The sequence below is a fragment of the Salvelinus sp. IW2-2015 genome, linkage group LG11 (genome assembly GCF_002910315.2).
Source record: "Salvelinus sp. IW2-2015 linkage group LG11, ASM291031v2, whole genome shotgun sequence".
Lineage (NCBI taxonomy): Eukaryota > Metazoa > Chordata > Actinopteri > Salmoniformes > Salmonidae > Salvelinus > Salvelinus sp. IW2-2015.
Genome location: NC_036851.1, coordinates 22,204,644 through 22,231,733, shown reverse-complemented (window position 1 = coordinate 22,231,733; position 27,090 = coordinate 22,204,644). Strand labels below are relative to the sequence as shown.

Sequence of the window (27,090 nt, the reverse complement as noted above, 5' to 3'; positions counted from 1 at the left end):
GAGTGACTGCCAGTGACTGACATAACAAGAAAAAACTGCTGATGCACAAACAAATTTCAAAATTGCACCTTGTATATTTTACTATGCTAAACCTCAACAGTAAATTATTTGTTTATTTATTTTTGGGAAATTGATCCTGGGCCTACAAAAGACGTGCCAGTTTCCCGTGGCTGATCTATGGACATAAAGAGCTCACAGACTGAGACAGAAGAAGTGAGTGCTTGCAATCAACAACATGCCAGAGGAGTTGCTCTCTTCGAGGTTCTGTGTTCACATAAAGGAGGTCCTTCTAATGGGGTGTCATCGGCTCAAAGGTTGGCACCCAAACATAAAGAGTACCGTCATGAATGGGGCGCCAAAGTGTCCGGGGTCGCAGCTATCCCTTTGAGGGTCGTACCCAAATATAAAGACAGCCATCAGGGCGCTAGCGGTGCAGAGCACTGTGCACCCTGCTGCACCGATCTACTGAGTGGGAACGGGATGTACAGTGGGTGAGGCAATTGTCAGCCATCTTCTAATTACAGCTAAATGAATGAGTTTGAACACCACTTATCCTCTTGACTCACATTCGTATCCCATGTGTATTATGCTGCATGGTGACACTTCCAGTAGATCTCAACAGCTACATTGTGTTGATATATGACCTTTCAGTTAAAGATAAATGGCCTTATAATTCCATGAATGTGGCCTGTATAAGCTATGAAGTACAGTATATAAGCATTTCGCTGCACCCGCCTTAACATCTGCTAAACTGTGTACGCCACAAATAAACTTTGATTTCAAGTTCTACTGAGTATGGAGTTTGGAAAAGTACACAATAGCGACTGCCACCCACCAGCCGCTTACTGTAGCTGTATGAAGTGATAGATCATAATGGTCTCTGAGAAAGAGGTTCGCGATCAATACCTCACAGGGCTGCCAGCCACTCCAGGAAGGAGTGAACATTCAGCTGACCTGCAAGCTATAAGTCTCCCTGACAATGTGTCTCTGCTTTATCTGTAAAGCCAAGCGGAACACACTGTCAGAGTCATAGAGGACACTGTCTCCAAAGCAGAAACTATTCCCAAAAGGCAGCTTTTGCTTCATGAAACTATCAGAAATAGAGTCTATCTGGTCTCTAGGATGGACTTCTGTGTCTAACTGAACCTCCTTCCTGAATCGGCTGGCAGGGTGAGCTGTAGTTTTCTCCGGGGACATTTTAAATCATTCAAAGGCCACAGTGGCATGTATGACACAACATGAAATGTGTACTTCAGTTCTCACGTCTTGTCATTACAGTGTGAGGATCAACCTGGGGTGGCTGGAGAATCAGAGAACAGCTACAGACATACAAAACATTCCAGCACTCCGTCACCGATACAAGTAAATAAATAATTCACACAAAGGAGAAAGAAGCCGATGGAAATCTCTTGGGGCTGAGTTGTCCAATTTACAGTTGTGGGAAATCTGTCAGAGTAAGAGTGCTCTGCCCTAAGGGGACATGGGACAAATGACACCCGGTCTCTACATTGAGTTACAAAGAGGGGAACAAAACAGGCCAAGTACTGCAGGAATCTCAGCCACATGGAGGGCACAGAGAGAGAGACACACAGAGAGACATAAGTGGAACTGTCCAATGCAGTCAACTTCAACTACCACTGTCTACTCGTAATGTACAACATGTGAAGTTAGACAAACGTCCTAGTGCCTCTTTAACCTGCTTCCACCAATCTACATGAGGATTGTATTCACATTTCTCCTTTGGTGTAAAACAACATGACAATAGAATATATGCCAAGTTCCCAACCTGCGATTGTCAGTGCAGTGCTCACATAAAATCATAACCACACAAAGATGTTTTCGTCTATGATGAAGAGATCCTAAAAAACCTGAATAAAGTTTTACAGACCCACTTTAATTGACAGTCATACTAAATTAGGGGTCACTCTATTCTACAATGAGCTCCATACACTACAATGCTCTAACAAATGACCATTTAGGGAAAGAAATGTCTATATGCAAAGTTATGACCAGGCTCTTTCATAACCAGGCGGTTTTATTCTGTATGAACGCTTTAAATTACAAAACCTGCATTTGAATGCACTTGTGATTGACTCAGACACATCTTTGGGTCAAAGTCTCATCGTGAAACGTATTGTAGGTTGCAAAACAAAAGATTTAGCTAAATTGCTGTGACACTAATTATGCACAACCTTATGTGGTGTTTGGTATTCAAGACTTGATATTAGTAGCCTAAATACCTTCCCTGAGAACTTCAGCGGATGTTGCTCTAAAATGTTGTGAACTGACATGAATATGGAATAATTAATTTTATGTAAGACTTCCATATTCCCCAGTCACTGAGTTCATTATAGCCGACTATAGAGAACGTACAGATCTATAGATCCCTCAAACGTCTCTTCGAGGTAGATTTCAACTTGTGCCAAATGAATCAACCTTACATAATAATGTCTTATTAATCTGAATCATGTCACAAGTTGGCATAAAATGAAATACATTTGTCATTGCTAAAGCAGCATATGAAATTAAAGTACTACACCCAGGGCTAGAATGTGCTGTGGCCTACACATGCCTTTACCTCTACTATCCGGTTCTATGTCCTGAAGTCACACAGAACATTTCCTTACTGGTGCTTACAGGCCACAACATTAGTCCTTAATATATGGAAGACCTCAACATCCTCTCCACAGAATGTGTCTGGGTGTTTTTAGTGCATTGACTACATTCATTTGCAACTGAATGCAGATTATGCTCCCCACATAAATCAAATACTACAGTTTACTATAGAATACTATAGTACTTACTATAGAATTCTGTAGTAAACTGTGGTACATTGTAGAATCCTATATTCGACACTGTAGTATCCCTTGACCGTATAGTGCTTACTATAGACGTTTGTAGTGTACTGTAGAATACTATACTACACACTGTAATATCCCTTGAGCACGTGTAGTACTTACTTTAGAATGTTGAAGCATACTGTAGAATACTATATTACACACTGTAGTATCCCTTGCTCATGTAGTGCTTACTTTAGCATTTTGTAGTATAATGGCAAAGACTATACTACAGACTATAGTATCCCTCGGTTGTGTAGTGCTTACTATAGAATTGTGTAGTATACTGTAGAATTCTATACTACGCACTGTAGTATCCCTCGATTYTGTACTGCTTATTATAATACACTATATACCAATAGTATGTGGACACCTGCTCGTCGAACATCTCATTCCAAAATAATGTGCATTAATATCGAGTTAGTCCCCCCTTTGCTGCTATAACAGCCTCCACTCTTCTGGGAAGGCTTTCCACTAGATTTTGGAACATTGCTGCGGGGACTTCAGCCGCAAGAGCATTAGTGAAGCCGTGCACTGATGTTGGGCGATTAGGCCTGGCTTGCAGTCGGCGTTCCAATTCATTCCAAAGATGTTCGATGGTGTTGAGGTCCGGGCCTGAACCCGAACCATGAGAAACAGCCCTAGATCATTATTCCTCCTCCAACAAACTTTACAGTTGGCACTATGCATTGGGGCAGGCGGCGTTCTCCTGGCATCTGCCAAGCACAGATTTGTTTGTCGGACTGCCAAATGGTGAAGCGTGATTCATCACTCCAGAGAATGTGTTTCCACTGCTCCAGAGTCCAATGGTAGCAAGCTTTACACCACTCTAGCCGACACTTGACATCCCGCATGGTGATCTTAGACTTGTGTGCGGTTGCTCGGCCATGGAAACCCATTTCATGAAGCTCCCGACAAACAGTTCTTATTCTGACGTTGCTTCCAGAGGCAGTTTCGAACTCGGTAGTGAGTGTTGCAACCGAGGACAGATTATTTTTACACGCTACGAGCTTCAGCACTTGGCAGCCCCGTTCTGTGAGCTTGTGTGGCCTACCACTTCGCGGCAGAGCCGTTGTTGCTCCTAGACATTTCCACTTCACAACAACAGCACTTACATTTGACCGGGGCAGCTCTAGCAGGGCAGAAATTTGACGAACTGACTTGTTGGAAAGATGGCATGCTATGAAGGTGCCACTTTGAAACTCACTGAGCCCTTTGTTAAGGCCATTCTACTGCCAATGTTTGTCTATGGATGGCTGTGTGCTCAATTTTATATATCTGTCAGCAACGGGTGTGGCTGAAATAGCCAAATCCACTAATTTGAAGGGGTGTCCACATACTTGTGTATATATTGTGTATTGTGTATTTTGTAGTATACTGCACACTATCCCTCAATCATATAGTGCTTACTTTAGAACTTTCCGATCGATCGATTGGACTGCTAGCTGCTAGCTTTGTAAATGCTGTTTTGATATGGGGAACTCATGCCAAGGATTTCCTCTGAGGTTCCCCCTATATCGTGTAGCTCTTACTATAGAACAGGGGTATTCAACTCTTACCCTACGAGGTTTGGAGCCTGCTGGTTTTCTGTTTTACCTGATAATTAATTGCATCCACCAGGTCTAAATCAGTCCCTGATTACAGGGGAACAATGCAAAAAAGCAGTGAAACCTGCTTCAACGTCCAGAGTTGAGTTTGAGGGCTATAGAATGATGTAGTGTATTGTGGAATACTATACTCCACACTGTAGTATCCCTTGATTGATTTTTATTTGACTATTTATTTATTTATTTGACTACAACACACCCACAAATGTGGATACAACGCATTTAGAAATTTGTCAAGAACAACAAAGTAAAACATTTATTCCATTGTGGTCCTAGTTCAAACATAAAACATGTTACACATTTAAAGCTAACCCACATGACATATTATAGTATACTGTCTATGGTCTAAAATGAATGTATATACTACAGTATTCACTGTAGTGTTTTTACAGACTTCACTGTTGTATTGACTATAGTGATTATGCAGATGACTGTAATATACTATAGTATTCACTGTTGTGTTTTTGACTAGTATACTGTAGTAATCACTGTAGATTTTTTGCGAACATGAGTAGTATACTGTACTATTTACTGTCGTGGTTTTTCAGACATGACTGTAGTAAATTGCAATAGCGCCTGCCGACTAGGGTTAGCTAAAATGGCACAACTAACAGACAATGGCAGTTACTGTTTAATCAGGGGAACACCTCAACCAGAACATAAGACACACAGGTTCATGACAGGGCACCTATTGAGTTGGGTAAACAGTTCTGAGCTCCTCAGAGGAGGAAAGGGAGGACCATCCTCCTCAGTGCATTTAGGACTCCTAAGTATGTATGATTGTCTGAGTAGAGCAAGCCATTATCTGGGATTTTATTAATGGTTGTCTGATGATTGTTGATGATTCATACTAGTAAAGCCAAAAGGAACTGCCAGTTGGTTTTTAATCATTGTACAGAATTTCCTGCTCGGGGATGTGGAAGTTGTGCCTTCCACATCACTGTGACTGGTGTGCCCTCTACCAATGTCTATGGTCACGGGAGGATGGAGGGCACGCGTGGCAGGGGTGCCCTATATATAACTCTATGGCAGGGTATTTATACAGGCAGGTTCGAGGGTGCCTCCTCAAACTGAGTAGTTAGGCACGACAAACAACAACCAACAGTATGCGTCATTGAAATTTGAGTACAAGCTTTTTATCTTTTTAAAGAGGACTCTCTCACCATTGTTTGTTTTGTGTAGCTGATATCGTCTGCGAAATGTTAATGTCAAACAGCCATTTTGAGTCTAATGGGCTGTTTTATATGGTACTTGTTGTGTCCATGGCCAAATGTTAATTAGTGTTGCCCTTTTGATGCATCGGCTTATGCAAACTAGGAATGCTTTAAGGCTATGCTTGTTACTTTTGTTAGCTTTATATTTATTTGTTTGCCATGCATGTAGCCATTGCCAAATTAGCCTGCTATAGTATAGCTCTGCCCTACCATGCCGCATGCTATTGCATCCCCTTTCTGGCAATTCATTGTTAACTGCTGCAATATTTATGCACATATTTGTTTTATTTTACCTTTATTTAACTAGGCAAGTCAGTTAAGAACAAATTCTTATTTTCAATGACGGCCTAGGAACAGTGGGTTAACTGCCTTGTTCAGGGGCAGAATGACAGATTTTTACCTTGTCAGCTCAAGGATTCGATCTTGCAACCTTTCGGTTACTAGTCCAAAGCTCTAACCACTAGGCTACCTGCCGCCATTGTCATTAATTATTGCCATTAACAGCCAATTAATGTATGTTCATTGCTATAATTGCATGTTATTTGCACATTTGTTTCCTTTTAGATCAACCATATTCCATAAAAATCCAACCACATCTCAACTTGGGACAAGTCCCATGTCAACAATTGTCAATCATCCCCTGCCATGCATCTCCATTTCATCTATAAAGACTTAAACTGAACTGCATCTCTGCCTCTGCCTGCTCTTTAACTGGAGTCCCATAGTAGAATGGCCTCACGTAAACCTCAATCGAGGGGCGGCAGGTAGCCTAGTGGTTAGAATGTTGGGCCAGTAACCAAAAGGTTGCTGGACCGAATTCCCGAGCTGACAAGATAAAAATCTGTTGTTCTGCGCCTGAGTGCCGAAGACGTGGATATTGATTAAGGTAGCCCCCCGCACCTCTCTGATTCAGAGGGGTTGAGTTAAATACAGAAGACACATTTCAGTTGAAGGCATTCAGTTGTACAACTGACTAGGTATCCCCTTTTCCCCAATCAGTTACAATCTTGTAAATGAAGAATATTGTGACAGGCTAAGAACCAACGTTTTGGTTAGTGTTTCCCTGAGCACCCTTATTAGGGGAGGACATGCAGGCAATGTATAAAATCACCCCTTGGTCATGTTCAGGTGGTTCTGTGTGTTGTTGCTGTTTGTTTATTTCTGTTAAGAACCATTTTGTGACCATACTGTCTTATACATTTTTTGGGGGTGTGGTTGTTTGTTCTGAATGGTATTTGTTGAGTTTGACCATTAGTCAGTTTATTCATGTGTGAATTTTCAAGATGTTCATTATGTAAAGCCACTGCAATGTCCTTTTGTTTTCAGTTGGTTTGTTTGGAGAGGATTGTCTGTTTTATTGGCTGCGCCCACATATAAGGTGACTGTCTTTAAAGTAATTTGTATTTCTAAAATATACTGTTTATGTAAATACAGTGGTTAACTGTTCTTTTCTACTATCAGAAGTACAATATTGTTTGTCACTGTTTTTGGTCATCGAGTGGAAGTAAAAAGATCTGTAATTTTTGTGTATTCTTAATGTGTCAAACAAGCTAACCTAAACCTCTAATGAACTTTGCTTGTTCTTTATCTGCTTCTGTATGGTTTCCCTTTAATGGGCCTAGAACCTGGCTAACATTTAGGATGTTACAATTGTAATAAAACAATATTTTTGCTGAGGTGTTGTCTGGTCTGTTGCAGTAACTGTAAACAGTAACTGGCGTAGTCTGGTAGTTGTGCCATTTTAGCTAACCCTAGTCGGCAGGTGTTACTACAATATACCACATTCATGTCCGCAAAAACACTACAGTCATGTCATGTCTAGTCATGTCTGCAGAAACACTACAGTAAATAATACTGGTATAAAAATATAGTACTACAGTTTTTAGACCACAGATCTTTTTTTATATGGGTCCACCGAAGATGAAAGCAAAAGATGGTTGGTGGAGGAGAGGCTAGAAGGTGCTATTCCACAGCAGCTCTGAAGGTCAGAACGTCTGGCCTGGTTTTCACACTTCTCTCAACTCTCACTTAGGAAAAACACTGACCACTTAACCTCTTGGCTGCTCTGCTTTGGATCAAATAGCCTCTCCTCACACTGTCCTGCGCTGTGCACAAAATATGTATCTTCTTGTCTGAGGCAAGTATCGCGTTAAAGTTCACTAAATATTACATGGAATGTTAATTATAACATATTTCAGTACTTGGAGCCTGACTGGAGGCAGTTTCAGATGCTGCTTCAGTTTAACAGTTTTTTAAAAAGTAATACAGGACTTAATAAGGGGTGAACATACTGTGATCAGATGGACACACCTGGAGAACAGTCATTAAAGTTGGTTTGTTGATGTTTCACTGGAATGTAAGGTTATGTAATGTTAATACCTGGAAAGTGAGGAACTATGCATTTGAAATACATGTGACTGTATTCAATTCAATTGCCATTAATTAAATCTTGGGAGGGGGGAATTAAACCAGTAAGCGACATGGTCAAACCTTGCTTACATTTGTATACGATCACGTGTCTCTCTATTATGCGTGGGAATACTTGGGAATAGATTTCCAAAATTAAAATCACTTGGAGCTGATTTCCTGGTGTTTTAAAGTATTTTACGTCCAACAATGAAGTAAAATAAAATATAAACATAATACTAATGTTAGACAACAATTTGACCGCAAGAACCCCAAACAGATATAATATTTGACCAAAAAAAGAATTTCAATCCTTGCTTACATTTGTATACGATCACGTGTCTCTCCATTATGCGTGGGAATAGTTACGAACAGATTTCCAAAATGTAAATCACTCAGAGCTGATTTCCTGGTGTTTTTACAGTATTTTACATCCAACAATGGCATTAAAAAATAACTTGGGGGGGGGCAAATAAAACAGTCCGCGGGCCGCCAGTTGGGGAACCTTGTCGTATAGCCTCTCCCTAGCTAAATGAGGTAAGAAAACGTGTAATGTAACATCTAAATTAGGGTCCCCTGGAAACACTGACCAATACTTAGGTTCCTATCCTGTCAATTGTAATTCGTCCCTGATTTATGCATTCGTTGTCATGTCAAACAGCAATGTACTCAAGGTGCTGAACACTATATTCCAACTATAGAATTAGAATAAGCATTATTTTTACATGATTCCAGCAGTTCACCATTTAAATAGGCCTCAATTTAAAAAAAAAAGTCATATCATGCATCATTGCTTTGGCACTGTGTAGAAATTATAGCAAAAGTGCAGGAAATGTATGAAAATGCAGAAAAATTGGTTTGTTTGAAGTTGGATTGAACAGTATAAAACAATCAGAATGGAGAAAACCCCACTGAAATCACTTAACATTTATGAGTTGCTACCCTAGGGTCATGAACTACACATGAGCATATTTATATAACATAAAATACAAATATTGACATACTGTCAAAAAAATTGAAAAATATTGTCATATGATATTTTGGCCATAATGTACAGTTGACTATCATGTATCAAGTTAGGATATATTTTATGAATCTTTACAGCGTAAGGAATGGCCAACTGCTGGTATGGTACTGTGCTGAATGTTACTGATCTAGTTAAGCCTGTGAAGCCATGCATGTGCGTGTAAGACAATAGCTACTGTAAAGCACCTCTGGKTGGTATATTGAGCGATTCCAATTACCACACCTGTTCCTGTTGTGCTTGTCCACTGGGGACAGCTAGCCCCCAAGAGACTTCAGAATGGATTGTGTTCGCATCCAGCTCCATAATTTCCCTATAAAACCCCAATGTCTGCATCTGATAGGGCCTTTACCTGAGCAAACAGGGCCTGAGAGGTACTCTAGCTCTCCAATCACAAGTGAAATTAATCGGATAATCTTAAACAGGCCATGGCATAATGTTTAGTCTGAAGTCAAACGCTTTTCAGCGGAAACGGAAGCTAGGTTGAAGATAGCTGTATCCCTGACACCCGGATGCATCCAGTTGTTGGAAACTCTGCTAAGGGTGTTATGTAGAAGTGTGCCCCTCACTTGTTAGCCTGCCTAAAGCTGCAAGAGTAGACAACTCTAGACTGTCTAGAGCTGTCTTCTCTTGCAGCTTCAGAAAGGCTTACAAGTGAGGGGCACACTTCTACATAACACCCCGGGACTTGACTTTGATGTTAGGATCGAAACCCCTAAAACGTTGATGCTGATTAATGAAAGTAAACAAGGCAGATTTTTCATCACTGGCATTTTCAAATGTTTGATTTTCAAGTCTGAAGTTTCAACTTCTTATTTATATAGATCATTAAATCTACTTTTCTGATTGTTTTTCTGAACCTTACATTTTGTAAATATGAATGGGAGACGTGATGCAAACTGCCTGTAAGATTTCCAACCTCGTTAAGGGGGAAATGGCAGCGCTGGTTCTGTTTAGATTGAATCCAGAGCTGGGGAGAGGAAGACACCGGGCCTCTTTGTTCTCTCAAATTAGCAGGAAAGAGAGCATGCCCTCAGGTTGAGGGAGATGATGTTGAGCTAAATTATTGCAGAAGATCTTTGAAGTTGCACCAGTGGACTGTTGGAGCTCTTTTTTCGTCTTCCTCTTTTTCGTGCTTAAAGACACACAGCATGATAGAGTATAATTCAAACCACCCTTGATACCAACCACAGAAGTATAAATAATTGAATGAAATAGGGAGTGGTTTTGTGAAATGCACCATCAAATAAGTATGCAGCATATTTCTCTGTGTTTGGGACACAGTCTGAGGATTCTGGATCCTGTGGTGGAGGAAGAAGTGAAGGAGACCGAGGTTCTGGTTTCGGCTGGTCAGGAGAGGGCTCGGCTTGAGTGTGACTAGATAGAACAAATAACTTGGCGCACCATGTGGAAATACTGCGCATCAAGCGCTGCTGGAGCCAATATAACACATACAGTTGAAGTCGGAAGTTTGCATACACCTTAGCCAAATGCATTTAAACTCAGTTTTTCACAATTCCTGACATTTAATCCAAGTAAAAATTCACTGTTTTAGGTCAGTTAGGATCACCACTTTATTTTAAGAATGTCAAATGTCAGAATAATAGTGGAGAGAATGATTTATTTCAGCTTTTATTTCTTTCATCACACATACACTCAATTAGAATTTGGTAGCATTGCCTTTAAATTGCTTAACTTGCTTGGGTCAAACGTTTCGGGTAGCCTTCCACAATCTCAACAGCATAATTTTTTWAATGTAACTAGGCAAGTCAGTTAAGAAGACATTCTTAATTACAATGACAGCCTAGGAACAGTGGGTTAACTGCCTTGATCAGGGGCAGAACAACAGATGTTTACATTATCAGCTCTGGGATTCAATCTAGCAACCTTTCGGTTACTGGCCCAACGCTCTAACCACTAGGCTACCTGCCATCTTTTTTACACATACTTAGCTCAGTGTGGAGAGAGCTGTCTGAGTCATTACTGGCCTTTGACCTTGAAGTGAGAAATTAAATAGATTTACCGATAAGCTTGGTTTGACACCCAACAGTAGAAAGAAATAATCCCTACTGTTGGGTAGAGCTGGGAAGATAAACCAAAAATGATCATCACTGACCATACTGATCACTTACCGCAGGAATTTTCTGATATTGTTCATTATGACAAGTAGCCGATACTAAAGAAATTGTAAAGTTTTATGAAATAAGTTAGCTACTACGGGTGATTGTTAATGATGGCTACAACCATCAAACTTGGTGGTAGTTTAAAGGGGAAGTTGACCTAAACCCAAAATTTCCCAAGTGATTCCATACATTGAAACTAGTTAGGTGGAGTTCGCCTTCTCCCCCTCTCTCTCCCTACAGTCTAGAACTGTACAGCTGCAAAAATGGGTCATGTGACTCGTGACTGCTAGCTTTGCTCTGTTGTCAGTAAAAGAGCAATTGAGAAACTCAAATTGTGCATACATTCTTTGTTTTATTGAAAGCGTATGGCCAAATTAGCTATTTTTATCAAAAGTACTATCGGTTTTGAGTCAGGCAATGTGTACTTTTCCACCTAAAATGATTGCGATTATTTTATAATGATTTTATTACTGCAACAACAGCGGAGATGGGTAACAACTGTGCATGTGTGCTGGCAACTGTGTTACATATATGCCCTTATTTGGAGCTTGACGTAACAGCTGTTAGTTCTATGTGGGGTAGAAGGATCTGGCGTGAAAGTTGAAACACCTAACACAGGTAGCCTAAAGTTAGTTCTGAAAAGTAAAAATCTGAAGAGATGGCAGTAAGAGCAAACTGGTGTTTGGTCCCTGGCTGCACTTTATATAAGAAATCTAGGAAAGAAGGCACAAAATGTCACTGTTTTCCGTTGAAAGACAAATGAAGAAGATGGCTAGTGGTGATAAAAAAACGGGAAATACGATGACTATGAAAGATATATACAATTTGAAATGATGGAAACAAAACACAGACGAAAACTCAAAGACACAGCTGTACCTTCTATATTCCCATGGACTGGATCTAGTGCTGTGCCAAAACAGAAGCGTTTTTGAGAAGAGAAAGCGTCAAAGCGAGCGTGAGGAGGTATGTAGTCTAATCATTGCAGTTCGAGTTGATCTAATTGTGTTGAGTTGATCTAATTGTGTTGCAGCCTAGGCACTCTACCGGTTAGCATATGTTGAGGAGATAACAGGCAGTAATTGTGTCATCTTACATTGCAGAATAGACAGAATAAAAATGAAACACGTTGTTTAATTACTTAGGATCAGGTCTAATTGCAATTTTTCATAGTCATATTCTCCAATGTCTGATGTATTGGTTAGCAATGGTTTATTTGCATGACAACATTTCATGCTTTTTACTGTATAGCCTTTTGTGAAAMACATGGCCCCAGGTACCACCTGGGGTAGGCCTATTTGGTTGCATGTAGTGTGGTCTACTGGTGGGGGTTATATATTCATAACCCCCACCTCTCCCTGTCGATAGTGGCCATGTGTATCCTAACAATATAATTACTTTTAGCCCCAAGGCGATAAAAAATGTATTACAGATTATAAACATCAGCGGCCCTCCAGTAGTTTTCTTCATCACAAACAAGTATTTCGTCATCAGACATTATTGTAGGTTGTTGTTTACTTCGAATAACAAATCAGTAACGCTAGGCTACTGTTTTCACTTCTCCCACGAAAAAACTAGCAACTGTGATTGTGAATAAGAATCTTACGAGCAGTTTATATGTAAAGGGATTCCCCCACGAGAATGCACATGCGCAGTTTTTAACCTATTTCCCTGTTGTTGCAGTCAGCCACATAAAATAATTATCTAAATTAATTGTTTTAGGTGGAAAAGTACACCTTTCCTGACTCAAAACCGATAGTACTTTTGATAAAAATCTAGCTAATTCGGCCGTACGGAATCAATAAAACAAAGATTTGTTCACAAATTCCGGATTTCTCAATCGCTCTTTGACTGACAACGGAGCAGAGCTAGCAGTGCACAAAGACCCGTTTTTCAGCTCAAGACTGCCGGGAGAGAGGGGGAGAAGGCAAACTCCACCTAAAAACAGTTGTCGGAAAGTCGGAAGTTTACATACACCTTAGCCAAATACATTTAAACTCAGTTTTTCACAAATCCTGACATGTAATCCAAGTAAAAKTTCCCTGTCTTAGGTCAGTTAGGATCACCATTTTATTTTAAGAGTGTCTAATGTCAGAATAATAGCAGAGAGAATGATTTATTTCAGCTTTTATTTCTTTCATCACATTCCAAGTGGGTCAGAAGTTTACATACACTCAATTAGAATTTGGTAGCATTGCCTTTAATTAAATTGTTTCACTTGGGTCAAACTTTTCGGGTAGCCTTCCACAAGCTTCCCACAATAAGTTGGGTGAATTTTAGCCCATTCCTCCTGACGGAGCTGATGTAACTGAGTCAGGTTTGAAGGCCTCCTTGCTCGCACACACTCTTTCAGTTCTGSCCACAAATGTTCTATAGGATTGAGGTCAGAGCTTTGTGCTAGCCACTACAATACCTTGACTTTGTTGTCCCTAAGCTATTTTGCCACAACTTTGGAAGTATGCTTGGGGTCATTGTCTATTTGGAAGACCCATTTGCGACCAAGCTTTAACTTTCTGACTGATGTCTTGAGATGTTGCTTCAATATATCCACATACTTTTCCTTTGTCATGATGTTGTCACACCCTGACCATAGCGAGCCTTTTTATTCTCTATTTTGGTTAGGTCGGGGTGTGACTAGGGTGGGGGATCTAGTGCATTTATTTCTATGCTGGCCTGGTATGGTTCCCAATCAGGATCATATTTAGGCAGCCATTTCCCCACTGGTTTTTGTGGGATCTTGTTTCTGTGTAGTTGCCTGTGAGCACTGCTTGAGCTTCACGTATCGTTTATTCTTCTTTGTTGTTTTTGTGAGTTTCAATTTATTAAACATGTGGAACTCTACGTACGCTGCGCCTTGGTCCGTTAATTAATTAGATGATCGTGACAGATGTCATCTATTTTGTGAAGTGCACCAGTCCCTCCTGCAGCAAAGCACCCCCACAACATGATGCTGCCACCTCCGTGCTTCACGGATGGGATGGTGTTCTTCGGCTTGCAAGCCTCCCCCTTTTTCGTCCAAAAATAACGATGGTCATTATGGCCAAACAGTTCTATTTTTGTTTCAATAGACCAGAGGATATTTCTCCAAAAAGTACGATCTTTGTCCCCATGTGCAGTTGCAAACCGTAGTCTGGCTTTTTTATGGCCGTTTTGGAGCAGTGGCTTCTTCCTTGCAGATATAGGACTCTTTTTACTGTGGATATACAGTGGGGAGAACAAGTATTTGATACACTGCCGATTTTGCAGGTTTTCCTACTTACAAAGCATGTAGAGGTCTGTAATTTTTTCCATAGGTACACTTCAACTGTGAGAGACGGAATCTAAAACAAAAAATCCAGAAAATCACATTGTATGATTTTTAAGTAATAATTTGCATTTTATTGCATGACATAAGTATTTGATCACCTACCAACCAGTAAGAATTCTGGCTCTTCACAGACCTGTTTTTCTTTAGAAGCCCTCCTGTTCTCCACTCATTACCTGTATTAACTGCACCTGTTTGAAACTCGTTACCTGTATAAAACACACCTGTCCACACACTCAATCAAACAGACTCCAACCTCTCCACAATGGCCAAGACCAGAGAGCTGTGTAAGGACATCAGGGATAAAATTGTAGACCTGCACAAGGCTGGGATGGGCTACAGGACAATAGGCAAGCAGCTTGGTGAGAAGGCAACAACTGTTGGCGCAATTATAGAAAATGGAAGAAGTTCAAGATGACGGTCAATCACCCTCGGTCTGGGGCTCCATGCAAGATCTCACCTCGTGGGGCATCAATGATTCATGAGGAAGGTGAGGGATCAGCCCAGAACTACACCGCAGGACCTGGTCAATGACCTGAAGAGAGCTGGGACCACAGTCTCAAAGAAAACCATCAGTAACACACTACCCATCATGGATTGAAATCCTACAGCGCATGCAAGGTCCCCTGCTCAAGCCAGCGCATGTCCAGGCCCGTCTGAAGTTTGCCAATCACCATCTGGATGATCCAGAGGAGGAATGGGAGAAGGTCATGTGGTCTGAAGAGACAAAAATTTAGCTTTTTGGTCTAAACTCCACTCGCCGTGTTTGGAGGAAGAAGAAGGATGAGTACAACCCCAAGAACACCATCCCAACCGTGAAGCATGGAGGTGGAAACATCATTCTTTGGGATGCTAATCTGCAAAGGGGACAGGACGACTGCACCGTATTGAGGGGAGGATGGATGGGGCCATTGTATCGCGAGATCTTGAGCATTGAAGATGGGTCGTGGCTGGGTCTTCCAGCATGACAATGACCCGAAACACACAGCCAGGGCAACTAAGGAATAAGAAGCATCTCAAGGTCCTGGAGTGGCCTAGCCAGTCTCCAGACCTGAACCCAATAGAAAATCTTTGGAGGGAGCTGAAAGTCCGTATTGCCCAGCGACAGCCCCGAAACCTGAAGGATCTGGAAAAGGTCTGTATGGAGGAGTGGGCCAAAATCCCTGCTGCAGTGTGTGCAAACCGGTCAAGAACTACAGGAAACGTATGATCTCTGTAATTGTAAACAAAGGTTTCTGTACCAAATATTAAGTTCTGCTTTTCTGATGTATCAAATACTTATGTCATGCAATAAAATGCAATTAATTACTTAAAAATCATACAATGTGATTTTCTGGATTTTTGTTTTAGTTCCGTTCTCTCACAGTTGAATGTACCTATGATAAAAAATTACAGACCTCTACATGCTTTGTAAGTAGGAAAACCTGCAAAATCGGCAGTGTCTCAATACTTGTTCTTCCCACTGTAGATACTTTTGAACCTGTTTCCTCCAGCATCTTCACAAGGTCCTTTGCTGTTGTTCTGGGATTGATTTGCACTTTTCGCACCAAAGTACGTTAATTTCTAGGAGACAGGACGTGTCTCCTTCCTGAGCGGTATGACAGCTGCGCGGTCCCATGATGTTTATACTTACGTACTATTGTTTGTACAGATGAACGTGGTACCTTCAAGCGTTTGGAAATTGCTCCCAAGGATGAACCAGACTTGTGGAGGTCTACAATTTTTTTTCTGAGGTCTTGGCTGATTTCTTTTCATTTTCCCATGATGTCAAGCAAAGAGGCACTGAGTTTGAAGGTAGGTCTTGAAATACATCCACAGGTACACCTCCAATTGACTTAAATTATGTAAATGTTCCTATCAGAAGCTTCTAAAGCCATGACATAATTTTCTGMAATTTTCCAAGCTGTTTAAAGGCACAGTCAACTTAGTGTATGTAAACTTCTGACCCACTGGAATTGTGATACAGTGAATTATATGTGAAATAATCTGTCTGTAAACAATTGTTGGAAAAATTACTTGTGTCATGCACACAGTAGATGTCCTAACCGACTTGCCAAAACTATAGTTTGTTAACAATACATTTGTGGAGTGGTTGAAAAACGAGTTTCAATGACTCCAACCTAAGTGTATGTAAACTTCCGACTTCAGCTGTAATAGTCATAGTTTAAAGGATAATTTCTTTTATTTGAAATTTGTCTTTCTATTTATCGCATCAATTTATCGCACAGCTCTGCTGTTGGTTGTCAAAAACAAGTTGATCTGTGATGAACTGAAATTAACTGAAAATGTGGCGCACTGTAGTATTGCTGCATCTGCATGAAAAATAATTAATTAGCAATCAAATTAATTAAGCAACTGAAATGAAAATTCTATGATATAATGTAGATGATGAGCTTACACTCACGCTGTTGTCATTGGACCCTGACACGGGATAGACTGTCCAGCCCAACTCAGCTGTCGCTGTGGTGGAGTCCATTAGTGTCTCTGTGGAGAAGAAAGAGAGGGCGGTCAGACAACATCCAAGTCATAGAGTACCTTCAAACAAATAATATACAGTAGCAACAGTGCACATTTACAACACGTGAGCATAGGTGGAGATGGGAGTCCATTTATGAGCTAGTCATTCAAACCCTAATAAGATTTGATTACAATTAATAGTAATGAAACTATATTTCATTTTCAGTCTTAAAATTACTGCTACTGTAGATAGTATTTTTTCAGACATCTCCATTATCCTCTCTCTTAAAGATGGCAATGCAACTGTTTGAGACCAGGGCATATTTGGCTACGTGCTGTAGTAGTAAACAGTGTGTGACCATCCACGTGGAAGAGAACAGATCACTGGGTTCACTGGAACCTGGTCAACTCTACCACAGCCACCAGGCTACTGCCTCATAGGTCAATTTCCACTCAACAGGCACATGCTTCTTCAGTTCCACCCCCTGGCTTTAAGGGGCAACCGCCCGGCTGGAAAAGCAAAGCTCCTGGGGTAGTGAGAGGGGCCACTCTAGATGCGCTGGATTAGCTGGTGGAAAAGAACACCTCTGGTAATTGGGGTCAAAGAGAATATGTCTCCTGTTTGTCATGAGGTCCTCTCTGGCCAGCCAATGCCATTCCAGAGGCAGGCAAGGCAGGCTGTCTGTCAATGCCTTCTCTCTGAGAAACGGGGGGGACAGGGAGGGGGGCAGAAAGAGGGTCCTACAGGCCTAATGAATTTCCACTAGTTATTAGCCCAGGAGCACCAGTGTTGAGCTGGAGCAGATGGAGACAACATTCATCAGGTGATAGGCGCCAGCTGCAACTCCATAATGCCAGTGAAAGATGTATGCAATTCCCCTTGACAAGCCAGCTACTAACTATAAGTCACTTTTGGCGATTGGTAGTATAAAGTTATTTTTCYAAGATGTATTTATTATTCAGCATGCGTTCTGTATGATGTCAGACTTCCCTTTCAGAAATTGGAAAAGGACTATTGAGCTAATGATCCGGATGGCCTGATTTTACAGTACAGTGCAGCTAAACTCACACTAGAGAAAGAACAACATCCAATATATTTTAGAACGTTCCAGTATTTCATAACACATGGATTTCCTCTGATTTATATTCCAGAGGAAACCAAAGCTTTTAATTAACAGGCTCCACATGCCGCACATTTATTTTAGGAACTTGACGAATCTAAGAGCCTCACCAATATACGCAAAGCATAATAGCACATTTCACATCCCATTCAGTTATCACAAAGCCCAAACAGTATAATTAGGCAGATGAGGCTGCATTTCTGCTACCATTGATAACCTTGTGCGACTCCGGGTTGAGCAGTCTACATGAGTGTTAGGCAGTGAAATGGTAATTATCCCCCGTAATGATAATGATAATTAGCTGAGTAGTAAAGTGAGAATGATGAACCCCCTCGGTGGTGGTTTAGGGAGTGGGGTGGTGTAGAGAAAAGGGAGGGAGGGAGTGAAATCCCCTGGTATGTGAACACAGGCGCCCCTCCAGTCCCTCAGTCAGGCTCACACAACCTTTTGCTTACTGCTATTAGAGGCCTGCACGCTGTACAAGTAGTACCTGGCCCTGAAAGACTGATCACCTTTCTCCCTCCTGCCGACTAGACTTCATAGCAGGCAGCCACACCAATTCATTACCTACTGCAGTGCCAAGAGTACCTCACTGAGTCACAACCAGCACTGTTCACTCCCTCCTCAGTCCTCAGGCTCTCAGCAGGCAGCACAGTGGCAGGACAAGACTGCTCAGTCAGACACACTGTCCAGTAAGGGAGAGACTAGGCAGAGTGGAGGGAGGGAGTTAGGAAGGGAGAGAGAGAGACCAGGCAGACTGGAGTGAGGTAGGGAGGGAGAGAGATAGAGAGAGACCAGGCAGACTGGAGGGAGGGAGGGAGAGGGCAGAGTGGAGGGAGGGCTCTGGCCCCGAACAGGGAACGGTATGGCAGCGATGAAGCCAAGAGACCAGGACTGACTGTTTACACTGAGGTCTGGAGGTGACGACACATTCCAGCCTGGGCCTCTGGCTCAGCTGGGGGTCAAAGGGCACCAGCTATATTTCAGTTATATGAGCACACAGAGGATGCTGAGCACAAGGAGGACGTGAGAGCTTAAACTTTTCAACAAGGCCGTCTTTTTTATTACTAGACAGGCAGCCTGAACACTGAAGGTGCATGAATATMCAATGAGACCTTGGAGTTTTAGATACGCTTACAGGCCTAAGAGCGCTTCCTAAAACACTTCCTGATAGTAAGCAAGGAGGGTTTTGTGCTGATCGTAAACCTCCGCTGAGAGGGTTGTTTAAAGTTACAGAGGGGCCAGACGGGAGGGGCCAGCAGTGCTCCAACAACACTGAGTCTTCTCTGAGAGCTAGGGGTAGATGCAGCCGCAGCCTCTCAGCTTTCCASAGAATGTCATCACATTTTAAATGAAGGTTAGAGAGAGCAGCTGTTCACAAGCTCATAAACAAATTGAGTCTCAGAACACATTCCCACATTAATTGACATGGATCAAGATGCTTTTAGGCCTGGGATTATTGTAGTGGAAATTGGTTGGTCGGCAGCCACGTTCTAAATACCAAAAAGTAGGAGCAACTCGTATAACTTCTATTTCAAAGAAGTGGAGGAGACAGTTATATGCAGAGCAGTGTGTTCCAAAATGATTGCAGGCCTCATTAGCAGATGGGCAATACACAATGGTGGAGAACGAGCCAAGATACCTGCACACACTATAAAGTGCTCTGAGACCAAGTGAAAATACAATTCATTTTCATTCATCGAGTCGGTATTCAAGGTATGTAATTTTGTTTTGTTCAGAGCTTTGGGGACATTGCTAGCCTTTTTAATCCAGGCACAGTGATTCTCCTCCAGCTCCACAGAGCAGGGGAGGCAGCAGAGGAGGACAGGAGAAGCGGCCGGCCATAGAGCACGTGTGTGTACGTGTGTCTGTTTTAGATCGCATATGTGCTTGATTTGTGTGGGTACTGTGTGAGTATGCTTTGGCTTGAGGCGAGGAGGTCAGGCTTTGAGAGATGGATGGCCAATTAGTGTGTAGGGTTGAGCAGGGCAGAGTCTGACTGATGGATGTACACACTGTCTCCTCCAGGGTGGACCGTCTTATCTCCCAGCTCCCACTGCCCTCCTCCAGGAAGGAAATAGGCAACAAGTGCAGCCTTCCAAACAGATGCACATCCCTGCCTCTATAGCAGCACACTAACACACAGGTGGACACAAAGGTGGACACACACACACACACAGTCACAGATTCACTGATTATACTGTAAAAATGTATAAAGCATGAATTGTCAGCGAATTATGTGGTAGTGTTCTGTCAAAATAGTGCAGAACAACCGTGCAGAACAGCTGTGTAGAATAAATACTATTATAGTATCTAGAAAGCAAGGCACTGCATCTCAGTGCAAGAGGCGTCACTACAGTCTCCGGTTTGAATCCAGGCTGTATCACATCCGGCCATGATTGGGAGTCCCATAGGGCGGCGCACAATTYGCCCAGCGTCGTCCAGGTTAAGCCGGGGWAGGCCGTCATTGTAAATAAGAATTTGTTGTTAACTGACTTGCCTTGTTAAATAAAGGTTAAATAAAAWAAAAWAAAAAAGGCTTCAACATGAGCAAAACCGGGCTTGTATCAAATTACGTTAATAATTTAATGAGGGTATTTCTGAAGAAGTGATTGACCTCCAAAACAAGGCATGTAAAGGCTTACAAGCATGATGTTCTTTTATCCTCCTTCCCAGGAGAATTGTACTGTAGGCATAGCCTCTATGGAGCAAATTCCTCAACATTGACTTCTACATCAAAGCATCCACTAACACTTTTTTTCAATGCGGTGGAAATGGCAGATTACAGCACCACAGTGTTTTTCTCACCAAATCTGTGGTGTGTATAACACAATGAACTTCCATTTCATTAAACACCTGGAATCATAGGCTATATTCAATGGAAAACGTGGATTATAGATGTCGGTACAGCTATAGCCTGAACAATCTGTCCATAAGCTAATACCATAGACCAGAGAGCAGTCTTCTTGTGGACAGTGCTAAGAAATGTGCCTAGATTTATTGGCACTGGGATTGGAAAAACTGCCAGTGCCGAGGTAAGACTGATGCCCATAATGATGGACGGACACTGCTACTGTAWGGCATTTTGGACAGAATAACAAGTAGAGTGCTCTGTTTCATTTGAGGGAGGGAGCCCCTGAACCTGAGCCATCTCAGAAATCTTTCAACTCCATGAGGGTCCATTAGGTGGGGCTCCCACCACCACCACATTACAACATGTCCTTGTGCGGTAAATGAATCAGTAATCCTGCATTTACAATGAAACAGGGGCTTTGTGGATGAGGTGGCATCGGCCCAAACCCCAACAGCATAGGCTTTTTTCAGAGTCAAACTGGGCTTGGCGTGCTGCCCTGGGTATCTGGTGCACTTTAACATGTGTCTTTGGAGAGACATCACTCTATCAGGAAGATTTATGTGTAACCAGGGGTTATTGTTGGTTCCTGCAAGCCCCGGTTCTGGGGTTCAGATGATGATGTAGGGGCTCGAGGAGTGATGAGGTGGGATGGAGTGGGACACGACTGAGGCTGAGGATCTAGGCCTGCTCTGAGGGAAAGAGAGGAAGTTGGGCAGTTGATTTTGGCAGCAGACAGTGTGCCCTGTGAGATATGCTACCACACACAGTACGTAGAGCACTCTGACTGCTAACAGAATGATACAGCACACCATTCCCCTGGGCTACAGGCAGGATGTTCCATAGTAATCCTTACAGAGCCCACTGTGTTGTCATTCAATATAACTAAACCTGTCAGCCTGGACAAGGAGAAATGACCAAAAACAGAAAAGTAAATCAAGCAAAAACTCTACCGTAACATGACTGTCAAGTCCTCTATGTACTACTTTGAATCACTCAAAGACTGTTTCAACCCTTTTCTGAATCAGCCAATTTTATCACAAGAGTATCTAATCCATAATACTAGATTATTTTGGTACAGTATGTAAATGTGTCAAACTACTGGATCATAAAAATAGTAGCTACTCCTGACCCTTATTCATGATAGCACATACAGATGTTTGATCACCCTGTAGCAGAACTGTACTGCAAAGCAGGACACTTAAAACGTGCAGTGTATTTGAGGTTTAAAAAGGCTTCTGAAGTTTGTAATTTCCACTTTGAAATTTGAGACTTGATTTTCCCTTACAAAAATATATTAACCACTACAAAAATGTCAATTAAAGGAGTAGTTCACTATTTTACAACAACTGGATGTTAGATGGATGCTCATCCTGAAAGTAGTCTACGGGCCAGGAGAAACTGTAATCCATGGTTCAGATTTCTTTAAACAGTCATTACAAACTTTATATGGCCAGATCACCTTTAAGTAACATCAAACCAAATATGGAGTTGATTTCAGGTGATTTGACATTAAACATGCTCACATGCCCCATCACTTTCATTGATTGTTAGCTTGTAGTGGCTAAGGTTAGCTGAAGTTTGTGGTGGATGTTTAAAGACAACTGAACCATGGATTACAGTTTCTCCTGGCCCATAGACTACTTTCAGAAGGAGCAACCATCCAACAAGTTGTAAAACATTTCCTGTTGCTGCAAGATTATTGTCCTGCTGTAGCACACTGGCTAAAATGAAGATCCTACATCTGTAAKTTTCCAACAGATCACTATTCCAAAGTAATCGACTAAATCATGTTCCAAACCTGGTTTGGATTACAACACCCCTGTGCGCTGGCTTGCCAATCTTTTCAACATTTGCAATTCTTTCCATGCATCCAGAATGTGTGCTATTACTATTAGCAGTAACTGTAGGTGCATCATTAGCACACAGTTTCACTGCACATTAAAATGTAGTTAGTTCTGAAAGACACCATATTTCATGATTTGAGTGCACCACTGTTAATTGAGAACCATCAATCTCAAAAGTAAATTTGGAGAAAGAATGGTCACCACCTGGTCAATCAAGCACACCAGGGCTTTTGGAGAAAAACCTCAGCTTGGCTGCAAGGCTAGAAGAGTCAAACATGTTTCTAATATTTTTCAATCCTTCTGAAATCCTCATTCAAACATCCTAACGGAGGATAATGTTTTTTCCTTGAGTGGTTAATGGAAAAGGCTGTAATAATGGATCTCATCATTCAAAAGAGTTAAATCTTCAATAGACAGAGAAAAGCCTCTGATAATTGTTCCCTGAAATGTGGAGATCTTCCATCATACTTGAAATACCTGCAGGAAAGTCATGCAGAGATGCACAAAGCACCTTACATCAAACTAACAGCTTTTCACACATCAATACTAATTAACTTGATGGAAATCATCATTGCAAGCCTCCCACACCTTGCCTACAAGCCATAGGGAGAAAGGRGGGTGATAAAATGTTTTATACAGACATCACATGCACGAACATGAAGCAATCCCTTGTTCATTGATGTGTGGTACCGGGTTTCGCATGACAGGCGCTCTCTCCTAGGTCGGGCTGAGCAGGGCAGGCTGTACCAGAGCCCAAGGCCCCTCAGGACCCATGGTGGCGTGGGAGTACCAAGGGTAGGAGGCGTTCCTCCCAGGTAGAGAACACCGAACTGGGGGGAAGGAAGGGCTCAGTGTCCCCTCCCAACTCACAGTATGTGCCGGGATAATGAACACGTCTTAGAGTTTAAGGAAAACCAATCTCTGTTCCAACATTTCAGATCCATAGACCTGCCAGAAAAACAACTTTGTATGTGCAGGCCTGAGAGGCATCACAGCAGTGAAACGGCTCTGAAATTGTCTGTGTACTGTAGGTCACAGAGAGACGGGTAAAGTACTCCAGATTGACTGATAAGTGCTCTTTACTTGTCAAGTGATGTGCCGTCCAAGCTTGACTCAAACAGGCAGCACTTTCCAATCATTGTGTCAGCAAAAATGTAGCTATAAAGACAGAAGAAAAAAGACATATTTGTCTGTTTATTGCCAGTCTTACCTTGTTTGTCTGCTTGACCCCTGTAAAATACCTTCACATTAACCAGTCAATGCCACTCCATGCCAATAGACTGACAAACAATTGAGTTTACTGCCTATTCCACATCCTTTAAGAGCCTTTAAAGGTAGTCATAAAGTATATTTCAGAGCACCAGGTTTACTCCTGATTCTTGTCAGTTAAAGGGTGGCTGATAGAGACATTTGTAATGTCTTTATTGTTTTGAAACGTCTGTATGTGTAATGTTTACTGTTCATTTTTATTGTTTATTTGACTTTTGTATATTATCTACCTCACTTGCTTTGGCAATGTTAACACATGTTTCCCATGCCAATAAAGCCCCTTGAATTGAATTGAATTGAATAGAGGAGACCTGGTGACCTGTCCTGTCCTTCATGTCACTGGGCTAGAACTGGCCCACTGGGKAAAAACTGCTTGAATCAGCATTGTTTCCATGTCATTTCAACCCAAAAAATCTATGTGATGACTAGAGGTCGACCGATTAATCGGAATGGCCGATTAATCGGGGCCGATTTCAAGTTTTCATAACAATCAGAAATCTTTTTTATTTATTTTTTTACACCTTTATTTAATCTTTATTTAACTAGGCAAGTCAGTTAAGAACACATTCTTATTTTCAATGACGGCCTAGGAACGTTCTCTCTCGTTCAGGGGCAGAACGACAGATTTTTAACCTTGTCAGCTCGGGGGATCCAATCTTGCAACCTTACAGTTAACTAGTCCAATGCTCTTACACCTGATTACATTGCACTCCACGAGGAGCCTGCCTGTTACGCGAATGCAGTAAGCTAAGGTAAATTGCTAGCTAGCATTAAACTTATCTTATAAAAAAATCAATCAATGACTGTCATTGCTCCAATGTGTACTTAACCATAAACATAATGCCTTTCTTAAAATAATACACAAAGTATATATTTTTAAACCTGCATATTTAGCTAAAAGAAATCCAGGTTAGCAGACAATAATAACCAGGTGAAATTGTGTCATTTCTCTTGCGTTCATTGCACGCAGAGTCAGGGTATATGCAACAGTTTGGGCGCTGGCTCTTTGCGAACTAATTCCTGTAATAACTTGCGGCTGAACTTGAAAGGGTTCCTTCGTTATTTTCCGTTCATGTCTTCCATAGAGAATGTCTTGATCTACTTCAAATAAGGTCTGTGTTTCGTGCAGGCTTAAACCGCCTCGACGTTTTGATCCGTGTAAATCTCACTAGGATAAGGTAACGTTGTCAACATATTTCATAAATCACTTTACAAAAAAATGATCTTTGCTTATTTTGCCAATATTGATCAGAGTTACCTTGTCCTATGGATATTACACAGTATATAAATTGGCAAGGTGGTGTAAGCCTACACGAAACACAGACCTTATTTTAAGTGAATCTAAAATATCCTATGGAATAAATGAAGGAACCGTTTTCAGATTTTGCTAGAAGGTGTCATGGGATTTATGACTCGCACTTTGATCGTCAATTCTTACCATGCCCATTATTAAAATAGGATTTCCTGCATATGAAATGACAGTTTTTGTTTTCAACATTCATCACAGGTAACTTAACTCTATTTTTATTCAACAGTTGAGAGTATTTGTCTCCTAGCAGACTCTTCAGTAATTGTCACTTTTCAGAGCATGTGTGTCTGTGTGTGTGTGTGTATTTATGTATTATATTAAGTTAAATAAAAGTGTTTATTGTTCATTCAGTATTGTTGCAATTGTCATTATTACAAATGTGTGTGTGTGTATGATATATATATATACAGTGGGGAGAACAAGTATTTGATACACTGCGATTTTGCAGGTTTTCTCTTACAACAAAGCATGTAGAGGTCTGTAATTTTTATCATAGGTACACTTCAACTGTGAGAGCGGAATCTAAAACAAAAATCCAGAAAATCACATTGTATGATTTTTAAAATATTAATTTGCATTTTATTGCATGACATAAGTATTTGATCACCTACCAACAGTAAGAATTCCGGCTCTCACAGACTGTTAGTTTTTTTTTTAAGAAGCCTCCTGTTCTCCACTCATTACCTGTATTAACTGCACCTGTTTGAACTCGTTACTTGTATAAAAGACACCTGTCCACACACTCAATCAAACAGATTCCAACCTCTCCACAATGGCCAAGACCAGAGAGCTGTGTAAGGACATCAGGGATAAAATTGTAGACCTGCACAGGCTGGGATGGGCTACAGGACAATAGGCAAGCAGCTTGGTGAGAAGGAAACAACTGTTGGCGCAATTATTAGAAAATGGAAGAGTTAGATGACGGTCAATCACCCTCGGTCTGGGGCTCCATGCAAGATTTCACCTCGTGGGCATCAATGATCATGAGGAAGGTGAGGGATCAGCCAGAACTACACGGCAGGACCTGGTCAATGACCTGAAGAGACTGGGACCACAGTCTCAAAGAAAACCATTAGTAACACACTAGCGTCTGGATTAAAATCCTGCAGCGCACGCAAGGTCCCCCTGCTTAAGCCAGTGCATGTCAGGCCTGTCTGAAGTTTGCCAATGACCATCTGGATGATCCAGAGGAGGAATGGGAGAAGGTCATGTGGTCTGATGAGACAAAATAGAGCTTTTTGGTCTAACTCCACTCGCCGTGTTTGGAGGAAGAAGAAGTATGAGTACAACCCCAAGAACACATCCCAACCGTGAAGCATGGAGGTGGAAACTCATTCTTTGGGGATGCTTTTCTGCAAAGGGGACAGGACGACTGCACCGTTTGAGGGGAGGATGGATGGGGCCATGTATCGCGAGATCTTGGCCAACACCTCCTTCCTCAGTAGAAGCATTGAAGATGGGTCGTGGCTGGGTCTTCCAGCATGACAATGACACGAAACACACAGCCATGGCAACTAAGGAGTGGCTCCGTAAGAAGCATCTCAAGGTCCTGGAGTGGCCTAGCCAGTCTCCAGACCAGAACCCAATAGAAAATCTTTGGAGGGAGCTGAAAGTCCGTATTGCCCAGCGACAGCCCAAAACCTGAAGGATCTGGAGAAGATCTGTAGGGAGGAGTGGGCAAAATCCCTGCTGCAGTGTGTGAAAACCTAGTCAAGAACTACAGG

The 27,090-nt window shown here is 41.7% G+C and overlaps 1 protein-coding gene across 9 annotated transcripts in view; it reads right to left on the bottom strand.

Moving 5' to 3' along the window:
• Positions 1–27,090, bottom strand: part of LOC111969988 (ephrin type-B receptor 2-like) — a 182,979-nt gene that overhangs the window by 109,597 nt on the left and 46,292 nt on the right. For 6 of the 9 annotated variants that reach the window (XM_023996443.2, XM_023996448.2, XM_023996446.2 and 3 more), the window contains exon 2: positions 16,911–16,996. In XM_023996443.2, the coding sequence (XP_023852211.1) occupies positions 16,911–16,996 (86 nt within the window). The remainder of the gene's footprint in view (positions 1–16,910; positions 16,997–27,090) is intronic. The other 3 variants (XM_023996445.2, XM_023996450.2, XM_023996451.2) reach the window with 1 other exon arrangement.